This window comes from Gymnodraco acuticeps, unplaced genomic scaffold (assembly GCF_902827175.1).
Source record: "Gymnodraco acuticeps unplaced genomic scaffold, fGymAcu1.1, whole genome shotgun sequence".
NCBI classification, from domain to species: domain Eukaryota; kingdom Metazoa; phylum Chordata; class Actinopteri; order Perciformes; family Bathydraconidae; genus Gymnodraco; species Gymnodraco acuticeps.
Genome location: NW_022990276.1, coordinates 1023730 through 1041949, shown reverse-complemented (window position 1 = coordinate 1041949; position 18220 = coordinate 1023730). Strand labels below are relative to the sequence as shown.

General features: G+C 41.4%; 1 protein-coding gene across 2 annotated transcripts in view; it reads right to left on the bottom strand.

Moving 5' to 3' along the window:
* Positions 1-413: 413 nt before the first annotated feature.
* gsk3ab (glycogen synthase kinase 3 alpha b) overlaps positions 414-18220 on the bottom strand; it is a 31428-nt gene continuing 13621 nt past the window's right edge. For both annotated transcript variants that reach the window (XM_034221671.1, XM_034221670.1), the window contains 6 exons: positions 17292-17422; positions 9060-9264; positions 8262-8357; positions 5809-5995; positions 4260-4337; positions 414-3054 (listed from right to left, as the gene is read on the bottom strand). In XM_034221671.1, coding sequence (XP_034077562.1) covers positions 2987-3054; positions 4260-4337; positions 5809-5995; positions 8262-8357; positions 9060-9264; positions 17292-17422 — 765 coding nt within the window. In that variant the 3' untranslated portion in view covers positions 414-2986. The remainder of the gene's footprint in view (positions 3055-4259; positions 4338-5808; positions 5996-8261; positions 8358-9059; positions 9265-17291; positions 17423-18220) is intronic.

The following is an 18220-nucleotide window of genomic DNA, read 5'->3' as shown; positions in this document are numbered from 1 at the left end:
TGGAAAGCTAGAATTTGAAACAACGCAGCCGAAGAAAAATCTGCCCCTTCCTTCAGACTTCCTTACAGAGCCCCTCCTCCAACACACGAACGCGCACATGACCAATGAGGGCACGAGATAAGTTTGTGCATAGATGGAAGGCTGACAGGCAGGTAGGCCATCCAGTTACTTTAGCCGGGCCGGCTCGGATGATTGGTCGTGCTTTTTACAGCGCCACGGCTTCCACTGATGACCTTTTGTTTATGTATTTATTGTCAAAGCATTTAATATATTCATTGCTATCGGGATGTTAAGAGCATTTCATGGAATATAACAAAAAGCATATCTCGAGCCGGTTTCTCAAACTTACCAACCCCACCTTTAACAGTTTTTAAAAAATATATATATAATTGAATAACGAATGTGAGACAGGAACTGTTTCATCACTTTATTAATGAGTTTAATTATTTATACCAACAAACAAAAACTGTCTCTCTCCCTCCATCCCTCTCTTTTCATCATCTCCTTTATCCAACCGTTCCGTTTACCAACTTTGACATTTACCCTCAGACGAGAGATAAAAGAGCAGGGCCACAGCAAATTAAAAACAAAGTGTGACAGATCAGAAGATGGAAGAAAAAAAACATTAAAATAGCACATTTTATGAGCTCTTCATTTTTAGGAAAAAAGTCAGGAGTACTGAGAATAATGTCAATGGTCTGCCAGCGCACACGCACACACACACACATTCCCTGCAGAAACTCACAAAGTATCTGTGAAGCATACACACATCCTAACACCTGTACACTCATACTAAACACAGTAAGTGAAACAGGAGACGGTCGGACACAGGAGATGATACATGTCAATGGACAAATTCATTATTTCCCCCTTTCCTCCAGACACACACTCACACACACACACACACACACTCACACACACTCACTCACACAGGGTTAACCGTGCTCCCTCAACACCACGACCCTGTAGATCCAGAGGCTTGTAACATTCCCTTCACATTGAAGTTAAATGAAAAAACTGGAGTTCCACGTGTTGGCTCTTATGTGCATACACACAACAGCACTGATTGGAAAGCGCACACACACCAACGTCCGGATCTCTGTACAGTATCTTGGATGTGAAATCGTTTTGCATGTGACATAGTTGGACTCAAATTTGGAATAAAAAAAAACAAAAAACCTCAATTGTACCACCGCAGTGGAAACGAATCTCCCACCCCGCCCAAAAAAAATAACACAATACAATAAATAAAACAGTTATGACAACATTTATAGGGGGAAAAGGGAAAGTGGTGAATAGAGAAATGGAAGGAGAGAGAGTAAAAATGAAACATTTTGTTCTGTGTTTCCCCTCCTGAACCAGGGACTGAAATGAAATCGTATTTACAGACTGCGACTGAGGATAAACAGTCCGGACGCTGCTGCGCCGGTCTACTAGAGAAAAAAAATTACAAGAACAACAATATAATAACAATAAAAATAACAAAATAAAAGGTACTTGATATTTACAGTTTAGCAGTGAAAAAAGGAGGAGGAAAGAGGGGAGGAGGAGGAGGAGGAGGAGGAGGAGGAGGAGGAAGGGGAGGAGGAGGAAGGGGAGGCTCCAAAAAGACGCCGGGTTTCAGGGTTTGAGCATCGTTTCTGGTCGGATTATTACTGAGATTAGTGGAAGCAATATAGTGTGGGCTGAACATGCACGTCTGAAAGACAACTGCCGACGGTAGGCTGCACATTCACCATCAGTTCCGACTAACACCACAGAGGGACGAGAAGAACATGATAGAAGCGTTGCACTGTTTGGGAAGAGGGTTTTCAGCCAGTCGCTCTCACAAACTAAATTCAGTCCTCCTCCTGCACGAAACAACTGTGTGAAATGACGATGACGAGCCAGGTGAAGGTGTCCGGAGTCTCTCTCTGAGCCTGATCAACATAATCAAGCCCATAAGAAACCACAAAGTGACATAATTAACGAGGTGGTGTTTATGACATGTGAGGCTTCTGTATTAGATGCAACTGGAACCCCACATCCAACCTGTGTGTGACGTTATGATAACAGCTGGACTAACATAACTCACCCCTTTGCTTCCGCTCTACTCCCTTTTGGATGCAATAAGAGAAGCGTGTAGCTTAATCGATGAAAACATAAGCTTATCGCGAAGAAACTGTGCACTCTGCTCCCTCTCATTCACATAAAAGGCAGTCGAGGAGCTAATATTCAAAAGGAAACTTTTATAAAAGACAGGCTGTGGTGCATTTCTTTTTGAATAAAATGTAAAACCAACTCTAAAATCAGCCAATATATTCTGGGGTCAAAGTTGAAGATTAAAAAAAAAAACTTCACGTGGTCACCGTGCCGCTGGATGAACTGACAATACTTGAGTAAATTGATGGTAGAAAGAGGCCTAAAAGCTTCCAGTCTACACAGTGGGTCTTATAATCAAGTGTGTACACTACATGCGTGACCCCACTAAAGATGATTGTCATTATTAGTCAGGCCTCTCACACGACCTTTCAACTCAAAAGCCAATCAGGACCCCATTTAATGGCACCACGGCCACACATAAAATACACCAATGCAAATAAAAATGAACATAAAAGGGATAAAAGTCAGTTATAATACAGAGAAAATCCACATAACATGTACAACCCCCCCTCCTTTTTATGCCAATAAACCCTACCAATGTCGAGTTGATTTATTCTAACAGGCCAGATGAACGGCAGCTTATTTTAAACCCACGCTTGGCTCCCCAAATATCCTTAAAACAAGCCCACACCTTCCAGAAGCTAGCAGCCACAGAGATTGCTTTCTATTGGAAATGGTTAAAGAGTCAGGGACAATAGCACTGCTGAGTGTGTGTGAAGTTATTTCTATTTTTAAAGAGGGGTTTTGGAGCCAGGAGGAAGGTGGAGAGGAAGAAGAGCAGAGGAGAGAAAAGGGAAGATGGGGGGGGGAAGACGAAAATAAAAGGATGGCAGAGGGGTGGTGCTCAGGTGCTGTTGTTGATGGATCCGGGTGCTGAGCTGGGCTGGGCGGTACTGTCTGACACACCGCCCTCTGCAGGGGGAGAGAGGGACAGCAGGGTCAGAAACACAACACACCGTTCATATAGGATACTTTACTGCCTATCATGACATTATGTACGTCTAAAAATCTAAAAAGTATTTCAGGTTATCTTCATTAAAGTAGCAACGCCTACTCAGTCGGGTTTATAAATGGGCTGAAGTTCAGACGGCGGTTAAGCAGTTTTTCCGGAGGATTTTATAGTCCATGAATGTGGGCCAATATTTTGATTCTCACACTAGTTACTATAGTTTTCAAATTGAACAAAGGGTTACTTGTAAATGGGGCTGGGAGACAATTACATATCACAATATTTATAACTCATATTTGATCATATAAGTTTCAATAACTGTCTGTAGTGTTTTCAGAGTGTTCATTTCTATATTACTGTTTATACCAATAAAATCACATTATTTAACTGTAATGCAGTCCAGTTTTAAATAACAGAAAGAAAAGACACATTGGATATTACAATATACAAAATGTCTTATCACTTATCACCCAGCCCTACTTATAATTATTTTTGCAGTATCAATGTGCTTAATGGACAATATACAGATGAATAACTGTATAGGTCACATGTGTCAAACTCAAGGCCCGGGGGCCAAATCCGGTCCTTGGTGGATTTAATTTCGGCCCGCAGGGTAATTTCTAATTACTATTAGATCTGGCCCGCCGGTATATTGCACGCACACCTTCACTCCATCCTGAGGGTCTCCTCAGCTCAGAGCCTGAGCCCAAACATTGATGAACTTGCCCCCAAGATGAGATGCCAAGTATCTGCTTGAACTAGCTTCAAAGAGCAGCACACTGAGTTTAATGGATGTTTCCTTCTGCACTTTTTCTCTTGAGACAACAGGGCATGTTTGGTTTGTTCTTTGAGGGGAATTGTTTGTTGAAGCTGTTGTTGGCCTGTGGAAAAATGTAATCAGAATGCAGATAGAGCCATAAGAAATGAATGCAACTGATTATTTAATGTTGTTTTTATCATTTAAGCTTTGTTAGTTCCAGGTTTAATATGTGCAATAAGTTCATTTCAATAAGTTTTGCAATAAACATTGAACCAGTCCGGCCCTCCACTAGTACCCATTTTAAAATGTTGGCCCACTGTGTATTTGAGTTTGACAGCCCTGGCATAGATGGATCCGTCACTGAAAAAGATAACACCTAAGAGTGTAATATTGAATTGAGATACATACCATGTGAGGCAGGCGATGTCTGTGCACGAGCGTGAGGAGGAATGAGTGTGGAGTTCAGCTGGGGCTGGATAGACAGCTCTGAGGAGAGAGAGAGAGGCAGCTTTAATGACACAGAAAACACTTTGGGTGCAGTGAGACACTGAGTGAAGGTCTTTAGATTGAGTGAAGGTCTTTAGAGGACAACAGGGCTGCATGATTTGGGAAAGAAACGACAAATTACGACTACTTTGACTGATAGTGCATCGGCAAGGGAGACTATATTAAAACGATCATTGTGTGATTTGTTTTAAGGACAGATCGTAACCAAATAAATGTCTGTTAGGTAAGCCGAACATCCCGGCAAATCCATGATCATTTACTCCATTTGAACACATTTACCAAATATTATTTTAATGTAACTGTTATTTAGATTAAAGATGTGACCATCGATGTTTCCTGAAGTTATTGAATTGCTATTTTTATTGCACTGTTAGCGTACAGGTTTATTATTATTGTGCTGCTGTGTTTATTGTATTTTTGTAACTCTGGGATGAATAATATATTATCTTATGCTTCCTGCGATTTGAATAGTGCAATAATCGTTACTGCAATTTGAATTAGATTCCAATTAATTCTGCAGCCCTTTAGGACAACATCCAAGACACTCAGAGGAGCTGAAACAGAAGCAGAGTGTCGTGGGAGAGGAGAGGAGAGGAGAGGAGAGGAGAGTGACGTGGGAGGGGTGGGAGAGGAGAGGAGACGAGGAGATGAGATGAGGAGATGAGATGAGGAGAGGAGAGGAGAGTGACGTGGGAGGGGGGGAGAGGAGATGAGAGGAGAAGAGGAGAGATGAGATGAGGAGAGAAGATGAGATGAGGAGAGATGAGGAGGAGAGATGAGGAGGAGGAGAGGAGATGAGTGACGTGGGAGGGGGGTGAGAGGAGATGAGAGGAGAAGAGATGAGGAGGAGAGATGAGGAGGAGGAAAGGAGGAGAGATAAGGAGGAGAGATGAGGAGGAGGAGAGGAGATGAGAGGAGATGAGGAGGAGGAGATGAGGAGGAGGAGAGATGAGGAGGAGAGATGAGGAGGAGGAGAGGAGAGGAGATGAGGAGGAGGAGAGGAGAGGAGATGAGGAGGAGGAGAGGAGATGAGGAGGAGGAGAGGAGATGAGAGTGACATGGGAGGGGGGAGAGGAGAGGAGACAAGGAGATGAGATGAGAGGAGAGGAGGAGGAGGAGGAGATGAGGAGAGGGACGTGGGAGAGGAGAGGAGATTAGGAGGACAGGAGGAGATGAGATGAGGAGAGGAGATGAGGAGAGTGACGTGGGAGGGGTGAGAGAGGAAAGGAGATGAGATGAAATGAGGAGGAGAGGAGATGAGAAGAGAGGAGGAGATGAAATGAGGAGGAGAGGAGATGAGGAGGAGAGGAGATGAGGAGAGGGACGTGGGAGAGGGGAGGAGAGGAGGAGGAGATGAGAGGAGGGGAGGAGATGAGTGACGTGGGAGGGGTGGGAGAGGAGATGAGGAGATGAGGAGAGGAAGAGATGAGAGGAGAGGAGGTGAACTGACCGACGGGACTGAAGTTGAAGAGGAGCGGCAGTTCTCGCCCGCTGGGCAGGCGGGTGTTGGGCTGACGGAGCTCGTCGAAGAAGGCGTGCGAACACGCCTCCAGCGGAGACAGCCGGGTCACCGGCGTGTACTCCAGCAGCCGGGAGCACAGAGCGATGGCCTCGGGGGGCGTGCGAGGCTTAAACACCTGACAGGGGAGAGAGAGTCAGAGAGACACGGGTTATTTAGATTCAAGGCAAGTTTATTTATAAGGCACCTTTCAACACAAGACAATTCAAAGTGCTTTACAAACATGAAAGAAATCACGGGGTATATGCAGGAATCCTCAAGTCAAATGTAAAACCTTTTAATACCTTTTTTAAGACCCTTTCCATACATTTTAAGACCTCATCGCATTTTTAATAGCCTTCATTATCGCTAAATTGATCGATCAACTTTTAATACTTTTTAAGACCCTGCATTAAGGACAGCGGCAAGGGGAGGAGGACTTCTGCTGTTGACACAGATCGTTGTAGGACTGGGCGATCATTTAACATACTTTTAAGAGCCATTTAAGACCTAAACCTTTAATAATGTTGAATGTTTTTACTATCGTTTGATTCTGTTCTGTGTTTATGGACTTGTGATGTTCTGTATTAATCACAAAGGTTGCTGTGATTATGGATCAGGAGGGGAGGTTAATATTGTTGTTGGTCTTGGAAGCAATTTGTGTTTCTTTTTGTGAAGTGCAATATAAATAAGATATATTGACATTTGTTCGAAAATATCATTAGATTAGATATTCTCCAAGCCCAGCTCTTTGCCACAGAATCGATTGTTTAACTTTCTTTCAGCAACTGATTTTAATGTATCCGAGTTCCCTGAATAAACACACGTCTTCAGAAAGAACAGATACACGACATCGGCTACAAATCTGATCTGGGGTAAGGTACTATTTATTGTTACTATTAGGCAAAAACTTACTTTATTTACAGTCATAGTGCAGCACTGCAAATAAAACATACTGGGGAGCAGCATCAGTATGTAGTAGTATGTAGTAGGGATGGGAACGATTAATTGAATATTCAAAATGATTCAGGTATTCGAATATGAGTTATTAATATTTTGATTAATTCTTTTTTTTTGTCTTTTTGGGAGTGATGCCTAAGTTGATTACATATTATCAAATTGAATAATTCAATGTATACGACAGTGCCATAGCTAAATGTGTTAGTTGACGTCTAAAGGTGTGTTTTGCTCCGCTCACCGGTCCCTCACAGCGGGCAGAGCTGCAGGTGCTGATCTCTCTCTCTCGTGTCCGGTTATACTTCACTCGCGTTTATGTCCAAATCTGCCCCTCCCTACACGCAGATCACGCAGACTCAAACCTCATCTTAGGCCCACATGCGGCGCAAATGGGCTCCGCAGCCGTTGCGAGGCCCCCGGCGCTAACAGTTCATGAGCGTGCTCCCCTGCCCCATGTCAACACAAGAGTGGCCAACCTAAACAACAATAAGCGCTGCTTGGCAACCGTGTGTGGCGGCAAAGTACATAGACATTTTGAAAGGAGATTTCGTTTTGCCGGTATTCAACATATTTTAGCAGTCATAGTCCGGTAATTATTTACACTCTAAGAAGAATCCTACACAACAGACATGGCGTCAAAAAGGAGTAATGTGTGGAAATATTTCGACCAGGTTAGTGAGTGCGGTGTAGAGGTCAGACTATGCCAAATTAAACTTATATACATGCTATACCTTGCTATACCCGCAACCTCCGTTCCAGCTGAGAGGGTCTTCTCTACAGCTGGCCTGATTGTGAATCGCCTCCGCACATGAAAGCTGTAGGCCTATAGCCAGGGGTGCACATAACTGGTATGCAGGTACGCATGCGCGGCAACAATCTGAAATGCGTACCGTCTCTTGTGTCACAAAGCGCATTTGCGTAACGACGTACTTGTGAAGCTTTTCCAGAAGGCGGTTAGATCACCGGACGACAGAGTCGGTCTCCGTGTGCACAGACAGGACTGCTGTTAACGTCGGTCTGTACAACGGAATTGTGCCAAAACTACGCCAACCGGCTGCGGAGGGAGACTCCCCCCCCTTCACTGGAGAACTGCGCTAAAACAGCTGATCACAACGTTCACACTCTGTGGTCACGGAGTACTCCACTCGACTTGGTTTCTATACTTATTTGAACATTTATTTATTTCCAAAAGCTATTGAAAAAAATGTTTTTATTTTTATTTATTTATTTATAGGATATGTACATTTCGGTTAACCGTTTTTTGGGGGGTCGAATATTCGAATATACATTTGCTTTCAAATTCCCATCCCTAATATGTAGATAGCAACAAGTTCCTGGTTTTGTATGGTTCCTACATACGTTTATTTTTCCATAAAGAGCAAAAACAACTTCAAGCTGATGTTTGGATAACGGCTATCCATTAATATTCTGCTGCAGCTGGGACGTACCTTTGTCCAGGGGTGTGCTTTGATCTGAGGGAATTTGAACTCTGTGTAGTTGGGGTTCATCTCCCGGATCTGCTCCCTCGTTGGTGTCCCAAGCACCTGAAGCACACGAAGGAAAAATGTATGTTCATTCATATGAATTACAATCGTTGGCGTGTCCTTCAAAATGTGGAGAAGGGGTTTTAAATGTGGAGCGTAACAAAATGTATCCTTTGTTATATTAAGTGTAAAGCTTGCATTATCTTTCCAGGGCTACTGTTCTTTATTGAATACTATCTGTGTTGAAATATAAGTACACATTCATCGACCGGGGAGTAATGTTTTACTATCAGAATCACAAAATACTTTATTTAGTCAGATTGGATTTTGATTACGCAGCGCTCCAATTTAACCCAAATAAACAAACCCACAAAAAACTAAGTAAACATTTCACTGGGTTAATATATTTTTCACATTTTCTATAGTATTGATAGAAGTTGTTTATTTTGGCAACTATTAGGTGACATCTCTTCAGCTACTTCTAAGCAGTACATAAGACCAAATAAAATGTATAATTAATAAATGCAATCTGGACAAAGATAAGCAAAACTAAAATGGATTGTTAACCAAATGAAAATTAGTAATCTACCAGGTTGAATAGCTAAGTATAGTCTATTTTTAAAAACCACATTTCCAACAGTTTCCTCCCCAAAGCCAACACTGACAGTAGTTTGAATTTCAAACTTTCCTCCATGTCTCCTTTCATCTTGCCCCGTGCATCAGTTGGCACTGTGCCAGTGTCTGTAGCCTTCCTCTCTTTACCTTAATGATCTCTACGAGCTGGTCCACCCCGCTGTCCCCGGGGAAGATGGGCTGGCCCAGCAGCAGCTCGGCCAGCACGCAGCCGGCCGACCAGATGTCAATGTTGGACGTGTAGTCGGTGGCTCCAAAGATGAGCTCCGGGGCGCGATAGTACCGCGAGCAGATATAGGAAACATTCGGCTCCCCCCGCACTAGCTGCTTCGCACTACAAGAGATAAGAGATATATATATAGTTAGTGGTGGAAGAAGTATTAAGAGATTTGTAATATGTAAAAGTACTAATACAACACTGTAAAAGTTGTGCATTAGTTCTAATAATACTTTTTTACGCTGCTATGGACAATCTTGCACTAATGTACATTCCCAAAGATATTGTGTATATATATATATATATATATATATATATATATATATATATATATACAGTGGGGCAAAATTATTTAGTCAGCCACCAATTGTGCAAGTTCTCCCACTTAAAAAGATGAGAGGCATGTAATTTTCATCCTAGGTATACCTCAACTATGAGAGACAAAATGAGAAAGAGAAAGAAAAAAATCCAGAAAATCACATTGTCTGATTTTTAAAGAATTTATTTGCAAATTATGGTGGAAAATAAGTATTTGGTCAATAACAAAAGTTCATCTCAATACTTTGTTATATACCCTTTGTTGGCAATGACAGAGGTCAAACTTTTTCTGTAAGTCTTCACAAGGTTTTCACACACTGTTGCTGGTATTTTGGCCCATTCCTCCATGCAGATCTCCTCTAGAGCAGTGATGTTTTGGGGCTGTCGCTGGGCAACACAGACTTTCAACTCCCTCCAAAGATTTTCTATGTGGTTGAGATCTGGAGACTGGCTAGGCCACTCTAGGACCTTGAAATGCTTCTTACGAAGCCACTCCTTCGTTGCCCGGGCGGTGTGTTTGGGATCATTGTCATGCTGAAAGACCCAGCCACGTTTCATCTTCAATGCCCTTGCTGATGGAAGGAGGTTGTCACTCAAAATCTCACGATACATGGCCCCATTCATTATTTCCTTTACACGGATCAGTCGTCCTGGTCCCTTTGCAGAAACACAGCCCCAAAGCATGATGTTTCCACCCCCATGTTTCACAGTAGGTATGGTGTTCTTTGGATGCTACTCAGCATTCTTTCTCCTCCAAACACGTCTAGTTGAGTTTTTACCAAAACGTTCTATTTTGGTTTCATCTGACCATAAGACATTCTCCCAATCCTCTTCTGGATCATCTAAATGCTCTCTAGCAAACTTCAGACGGGCCTGGACATGTACTGGCTTAAGCAGGGGGACACGTCTGGCACTGCAGGATTTGAGTCCCTGGCTGGCTGTAGTGTGTTACTGATGGTAGCCTTTGTTACTTTGGTCCCAGCTCTCTGCAGGTCATTGACTAGGTCCCCCCGTGTGGTTCTGGGATTTGTGCTCACCTTGATCTTGCGTGGAGCCCCAGATCGAGGGAGATTATCAGTGGTCTTGTATGTCTTCCATTTTCTAATAATTGCTCCCACAGTAGATTTCTTCACACCAAGCTGCTTACCTATTGCAGATTCAGTCTTCCCAGCCTGGTGCAGGTCTACAATTTTGTTTCTGGTGTCCTTTGACAGCTCTTTGGTCTTGGCCATAGTGGAGTTTGGAGTGTGACTGTTTAAGGTTGTGGACAGGTGTCTTTTATACTGATAACGGGTTCAAACAGGTGCCATTAATACAGTTAACGAGTGGAGGACAGCGGAGGCTCTTAAAGAAGGAAGTTACAGGTCTGTGAGAGCCAGAAATCTTGTTTGTTTGTAGGTGACCAAATACTTATTTTACCGAGGAATTGACCAATTAATTCATTAAAAATCCTACAATGTGATTTCCTGGATTCTTTCCCCCCATTCTGTCTCTCATAGTTGAAGTGTACCAAGGATGAACATTACAGGCCTCTCATCTTTTTAAGTGGGAGAACTTGCACAATTGGTGGCTGACTAAATACTTTTTTGCCCCACTGTATATATATATATTGATTATTGTGTTTTTATCTTAATGTGGGCATATGTGTAAATGTTTCTGTTGAGTGTGTATATATATAGGATATACATATTTGTATTCAGGATTGTGGGAAACGGTATTTCGATCCCTCTGTCTGTACACACAAACTGAAAGATTGACAATAAAGTTGACTTTGACTAATGCAACAATTAAGTGCTGGATTGGAAATGTTACTGAAGTAAAACACAAGTACCCACGAAATATTAACAAAAACTAAAAATCAGTTTGTTTGTAGATGCTAATGAATTTTGATATAATTGGCTAATTGACAAAGCTGTTCTCGTATACACCGTCTTTACAAGGTTTGTTTATATACACTTCAATCTCATATTTTAAATCTTATATAGTAAAGTAACTTAAAACTAAAGCAGGAAGAAGTATTAAGAGATTTTTATTAAGTAAAATTACTAATACAACACTCTAAAAATACAAGTTAAAGGTCCCATGTCATGGCCATTTCTACTGATCATAATTCCATTGTTGAGGTCCACACACACACACACACCACACACACACACACACACACACACCACACCCACACACACACACCACACACACACACACACACACACACTACCCCACACACACACACCACACACACACACACACACACACACACACACACACACACACACACACACACACACACACACACACACACACACACACACACACACACACACACACACACACACACACACACACACCCACACACACACACACACACACACACACCACAGTCCCGCCGTCTCAGGGAGACAGTTTGGCTTATTTAAAGATAATGTACTTGCAGGACTCTTGCTGCGTTGAGCTTGTATCGTGGTCATGGTTGAATACACTTATTGTAAGTCACTTTGGATAAAAGCATCAGCTAAATGAAATGGAAATGTACGTAAAAGCTACACGGCTGGTCAATTCAGAAAATGATATCCTTTTACTGTAATGCAGCTTTTAGAACCAGGAAAAGAAACAGCTAGAATATCACAGTATTCAAAATAAGAGATGATATCTAGTCTGATATGACCATGTCACCTCGGCCTGAACCTTCATTTCCTTAATTTGTTTTCACAAAACCACAGCATGTCAAACGAAGACAGAGAGGTAAAAAGGACATGACAGATCGACAGAAATTCAGAAAAAGATGGCTACACAAAACCCTTCTTCAATTCCCTCTTATTTGTGTCTACTAGGGGTGTAACGGTTCACAAACATTTCGGTTCGGTACGTACCTCGGTTTTTTGGTCACGGTTCGGTTCGGTACGTTTTCGGTACAGCAGAATTTTTTTTCACAAAACAAAACATATATATATATTTTTTTTGTATTATTATTAAACTGTGAATAATGTATTCACTCAAATAAATACAAAATATAATAAAATAAACATTAAGGTGCAGCATTTCGATGAACTGAAATAATCTGTATTTGAACTTTACTGTAGGCTACTAGTACTCACAAAACATAAACTATTAGTTTTGGGTTTTTAATTATTATTAAACTGTGAATATTCACTCAAATAAATACAAAATATAATAAAATAAACATTAAGGTGCAGCTTTCGATGAACTGAAATAATCTGTATTTGAACTGTACTGTACTAGCACCTAAGCAGCCAGCTTGACATTATGACTTGCTTGTCATTGTATTTTCATGTTTTTTTAAAGAAAAATTAACTTGTCGAAAGGTCAGATCTGCTGGCACTACCAATGTCTCCTGCTGTGGAGAAAACCCTCTCTCTAGGGACAGAGGTAGCAGATACAGCCAGGTAGCGCTTTGCTAACGAGGCAACATAAGGATATTTGGCGTTTGTAATAGCTTTGGCTCGGTCTGAACTCTCTGCGAGTGGTGGAGGCTTACATGCTAGCGGGAGTTGGGTTTGCACTTCAGTCTTTTTTCTTTTGGTACCGGTGATATTCACGTTCGGGTGATGCCTTTTCAAGAGTGTGCAAGTTTGATGTATTGCCAGCCGCGTAACCAATGTTAGTTGAACAATGCCGACAAACAGCTTTGGTTCGGTCCACCTGTCTTTGTCCTTCATCCTTGTTCGTAACTGCGAAACCAAAAACCGGAGACTTCAATGATGCTGGAGGATTTTCGAGCTCAACTTTATCTGCGTTCGCCATTAATTTTCGACAGTTCCTCAAATTACTGACTACATTTGAACGCATCCCTGTGACCAGCTCTCATAGTATGCCTCTCATCCAATGAAATGACTTGCTCGCTCTCTGACGCGTTGAACCCAATGTGAGCAAATTACTCTGAATGCTGCGACGCAGCACCTGAGATTACTTCCAACAAGTTGTTCACGTTCTCAATTTTGTACGTTTAACGTTATATTCGTTCGGTACACTTCGGTACACACCTGTACCGAACCGAAGGGCCCGTACCGAATAATTTCGGTACGGGTACGTGTACCGTTACACCCCTAGTGTCTACTGATTAATGGACACTGTTAGGTAGTTGTTTAGTATCCAGTTAGCTCAAAGCTTGTAAGGCAGATCTGTTAGTAGTAATGTTGAGTTAGATACTCTGTTAGACAATAGCAAGTTAGCTAGTTGTCTATATTACGCAGTGTCTTAGTAGTTAAGGTATGTTAGGCAGTTGGTTAGCAATATTTTAAAGTTGGCTCTTGTATTAGACCAGTGCTTCTCAAAGTGTGGTCCGCGGACCACTGGTGGTCTGTGAGCGCCCCCTAGTGGTCCGTGAGTATATTGGTACAATTTCACATTTGAAATTAATTAATTAATTAAAGTTTTCCGCACTCTCGCGGGAATATCTCCGCAATGGAGCGAGCTTAAGTTTCACCTTCGATTGCATGATATAGCCCAGCACAACACCTTCATCACACATGTGGCCACTTGTTTGTACCATTTTCAGGCGGTTTGTAAAAAACAATATGTTTTTGGATATTTGTGGAGTTAGGTGGTCCGCGAGTATTTTTTTATTGGTTAAGTGGTCCTTGGTATGAAAAAGTTTGAGAAACACTGTATTAGACAGTGGGTTAGTAGTAATTTAGCTAGTAACCAATGTGAGGCAGTTGGTTTGTATTAATGTTAGGTTAGAAATACATAGACAGTTAGCTATGTTAGAAAGTTGGTTAGGTTAGCCAATATCTTGGGCAGTTAGCCAGAAGTAATGTTAGGTTAGCCGGTATGATGGACAGTTAATTGTAGCAAGTTCGCTAAAATGTCAGGAAGTTGGTCGGAAGTAATTGTTAAGCTATTGTGTTAGTCAGTGAGTTAGTAGCTGTTAGCTAATATCTGTTAGAAGCTTATAGCTAATACCTTATGTCATTTGGTTTGTAGTTATGTTAGGTAGTATATTAGACTGTTGCTACGAGTAGCAAGATAGCTAGTTAGAAAGTTTGTAGCTAGTCTCTTAGACAATTGGTTTAGTAACCTAGTAAATAAGCTAGTATTTAGACAGTTGGTTAATTAGTTTGCTTATATATTTGCCGGTTAGTGCTAAGTTAGTTACTATGTTCAGCAGTGAGTAGAAGGTACCCCCCCATTTCCTCTTTATTATATATAATTTTTTTGTCTTTGTATTGTTTATTTATTTATTTATTTTTGTTTTGTCCTGTTAGTCTGTACAACACTCTCTTACATTTTGGCTACATGGTCTGTTTTGGTTATAATTGTGGTTTGAACATTGTACGCCTTCAAGTGAAGATCTTCTATGTATGTGTGGTACACCCCAAAAATGGTACAATTATTTGTGTATTTACTTTTATTTATTTTTGCTAAACAGTGAATTTATTGTTTTGAAAAGCTCAACATTATCTGTATTTATTTTGGTGACATTCATATCATTTTATGGTTTATCTGTACTGTTTGAGAAACAGTAAGAGTAAGTAGCGCCAAGGTGGAACCTTTGGCAGGTGAGCGGTGACACCTGGGTTATCTTAGGGGGTACACTTCCGCCCCCTCCTCAGAAGCAACCCAGACGATCAACCGGATCCTGTATCTAATTCTTGCTGCTGCACTTTTCTGTTTTCTACAGATCAGTACATGATGAAAATGATCGATGTTAACTTGTGTAAATGAGATATAATGTTAGAGATGTTTAAGAGAGTGTGACAGAAAGTTTTGAGCATGTTTGACATAGTAACGGTATTTTAAAAATACTAAACTGTCGGCAACTATAGATGCCGTTTTCGCGGGCTTCAGCCGCGCCGTGTGTAAATGTGACCTGAGCGAAGGCTCGACACAGACCGATGCAAGCAGCAGTAGTGAGCGGTGTTTCGAAGGTAAATCAGTTGAAAGCCGAAGTTCAATAAACATCCCAATCCCCTATGCCGAAGTTGAAAAAACACCACGATCTTATGATCCAATTCTATCAGTTTCCCAGTTACAAAGGGACCGGGGGGGGGGGGGGGGGGGGGGGGGGGGGGGGTAGCGTCTCGCAGCGGAGAAACTGGGACGCGCTGGGACTGTGACGGCTGCTAGTGGAGCCTCGCAGCAACTCTGCTTTCTGCACCACGATCTGCTGAATTGGGACTACTAAATGAGTGAGACTCAAATATCAGTTCAGAACAAGTTTTAGTAGTTTTTATTTTAACTTCATTTACTTTACTCAGGGTCACAGAGAGTAAACCAGTTTTAAGATGTTGAAAAGTTCACTAAACATAAAAAGGCATTTCAAAGAAGTTGTGTTATTCTACATTTTGACACCAAGATTTTCTGATTTTACTGCAAATGTATATCGGTTCCAAATATCAGTTATCGGTCTCCTTGATTACTAATAATCGGTATCGGCCTTGAAAAAGCCATATCGGTCGATCCCTACAGCGCACAGGTAATATGTTTTGTTCACCTGAGTGGAGTCTTGCAGGCACATCGCCTTGTCTTTTTTTGGTGTATTTATGTGAGCTCCTACACCTATGATAATTTGGCCTTTCATTGAATGCTTTATAAACCCAACAGTTACACTTACAGATGTCATTGTGAATTGGAAAACTGCATTTAAATGTTGTTAAAGGTCAACGTTCCAATGTATGATTCAGCAATTGTTGGTCGTTTACTAGGACTTGACATATTTTAAGCTCAAATACTTTGTTCTATGTTTAAACCTTCAGCACATCATTTATTTTGTGATGATGTACAATCCAGAATAATATACGTGCTCGCCTTTATCTTTTTGCCATCTTAGCCTTTTTACCAATTTCTTCATATCACAGTTTTGCATGATGTCACTGTAGGACAATGTTTTAAGGATCTCTTGTCGAGCTAGGTTGTCAGTTTGAAATGTCTGGATGAAGACGTAACTGATTTTATGTGACAGACTAAAACTAAACCTCAAAATGAATGTGACACTGGCCTCAGCAGAGAAGCTCATCTTGTATTTGAAACACCTTGAGTGTTTGATCTTGCAAATAAAGAAGCAATCCAGACGATCAACCGGATCCTGTATCTAATTCTTGCTGCTGCACTTTTCTGTTTTCTACAGATACCTTTATTGTTGCTGTGGTACCCAAGCTTTTGGGAACCGTAACATATGGTTTGCTAATTGATGTTCAATAGTAGAGACTAAGCTGAACACTAGTAGCTGTGTAGTAGAGTGCTAGAGCTCTCGGCTACCAAGCCCCGTTCCTCTGGAATCAACTTCCAGTGACGATCAGGGAGGCAGACAGTGCCCACACATTTAAGAGTAGGTTAAAGACTTTCCTTTTTAGTACAGCGTACAGTTAAGACTGGTTTTAAACCCCCTTTTATACATCCTCATGGACCCTTCGTTTTATGGAATTTTATTTATTGTACTCCAAATGTATTTGTGTCATGTTTCTTTTTAAATTGGTATTTTCACATTGATCTTATAAGATACGTTTGTTGTTTTTACATTGTCAATTGTGTTTGTTGACTTGTGCTGCCCTCTGAGACAAATAGGATTTGTGATTTTGGGCTATATAAATAAGCTTGAATTGAATTGAATAGTAGCTTTGAACTGTTCAATCTAACCTATCAATGTTGGAGCCTGGGACCTAAGATTGCCATCGTCATAACTACACTGTAGCTATGTACGTATGACTAATAAAAGCCTTGAACCTTGAAATATATTTTATATAAAAATAAGATGGCTACACAAACAGACAGCTAAGTAAACACAGAAACACAGAGAGACAGACGGTCACAACAATGCACAGGATGATGGGAGACAGACTTGATGTCCAGAGGCAGAGTCTGGTACTGACCTGCCAAAGTCACAGAGTTTGAGGATGGCCGTCTCCGGGTCCACCAGCAGGTTCTGGGGTTTGATGTCTCTGTGACACACGCCCTGGGAATGGATATAAGCCAGACTGCGGAACAGCTGGTACATGTACACCTGAGGGGGGGGGGGGGGGGGGGAGAGTTAGCATCAACTCAGACAGAAACATACAGATAAACCAGGAAGAAAAGCAAAAAAGAGCTGTTTTCCCCCTGTTTGCATGTGGAGTCAGGTGACTCGTGACTCACAGGGAGGCTCCAGATCCCTATCAGAGTTCAACAAGGAACATTCAACTAACCCTAGCCGGTCGGATAATCACACCCCCGTTGACAATTTACTAGCGGTACTGAAGAGAGCCGGTCGAGATTCCCCGGCTGATTTTTAGTCCCAGTCCGCCCCTGGCAAGAATAATATTAAATATACAAATGTTCTATTAGTTCCACGCACTGTATGACATGTTCTAATAAATGTGTTGAATATTTAATTCATTCATTAATGCCATCTGGACCGATAAGTGGCAGAAAATGGATTGCTTAACCAATTGAAATGTAATTAATTCCATTGAGAACAATGAGCTTCCCATTAAAAGGATATAACAGAGTCCTCGAGCACATAGTGTAACAAACTCAAAGGTTTATAGATATATCTATAACAGCTCCTTAAAGCCTGCAATTGGATGCAAAAATACTCCAATGACAACATGCAAGAGACAGTATTTTAGACTTCAACAACTAACAAGCAAGACTTTTCTGTTGAATTTTAAAGAATTTTACGGATCTACCAATACCCATATAATGAATTGCCTTGTATACATTCAGATACTTTAATGTAATTTCCCTTTGGACTGGAAGCCTCGTGTGACCTTAGCTGACCCGAGCGAAGGCAGAGGTTCCTGAAATAGCATTATAAATGGCA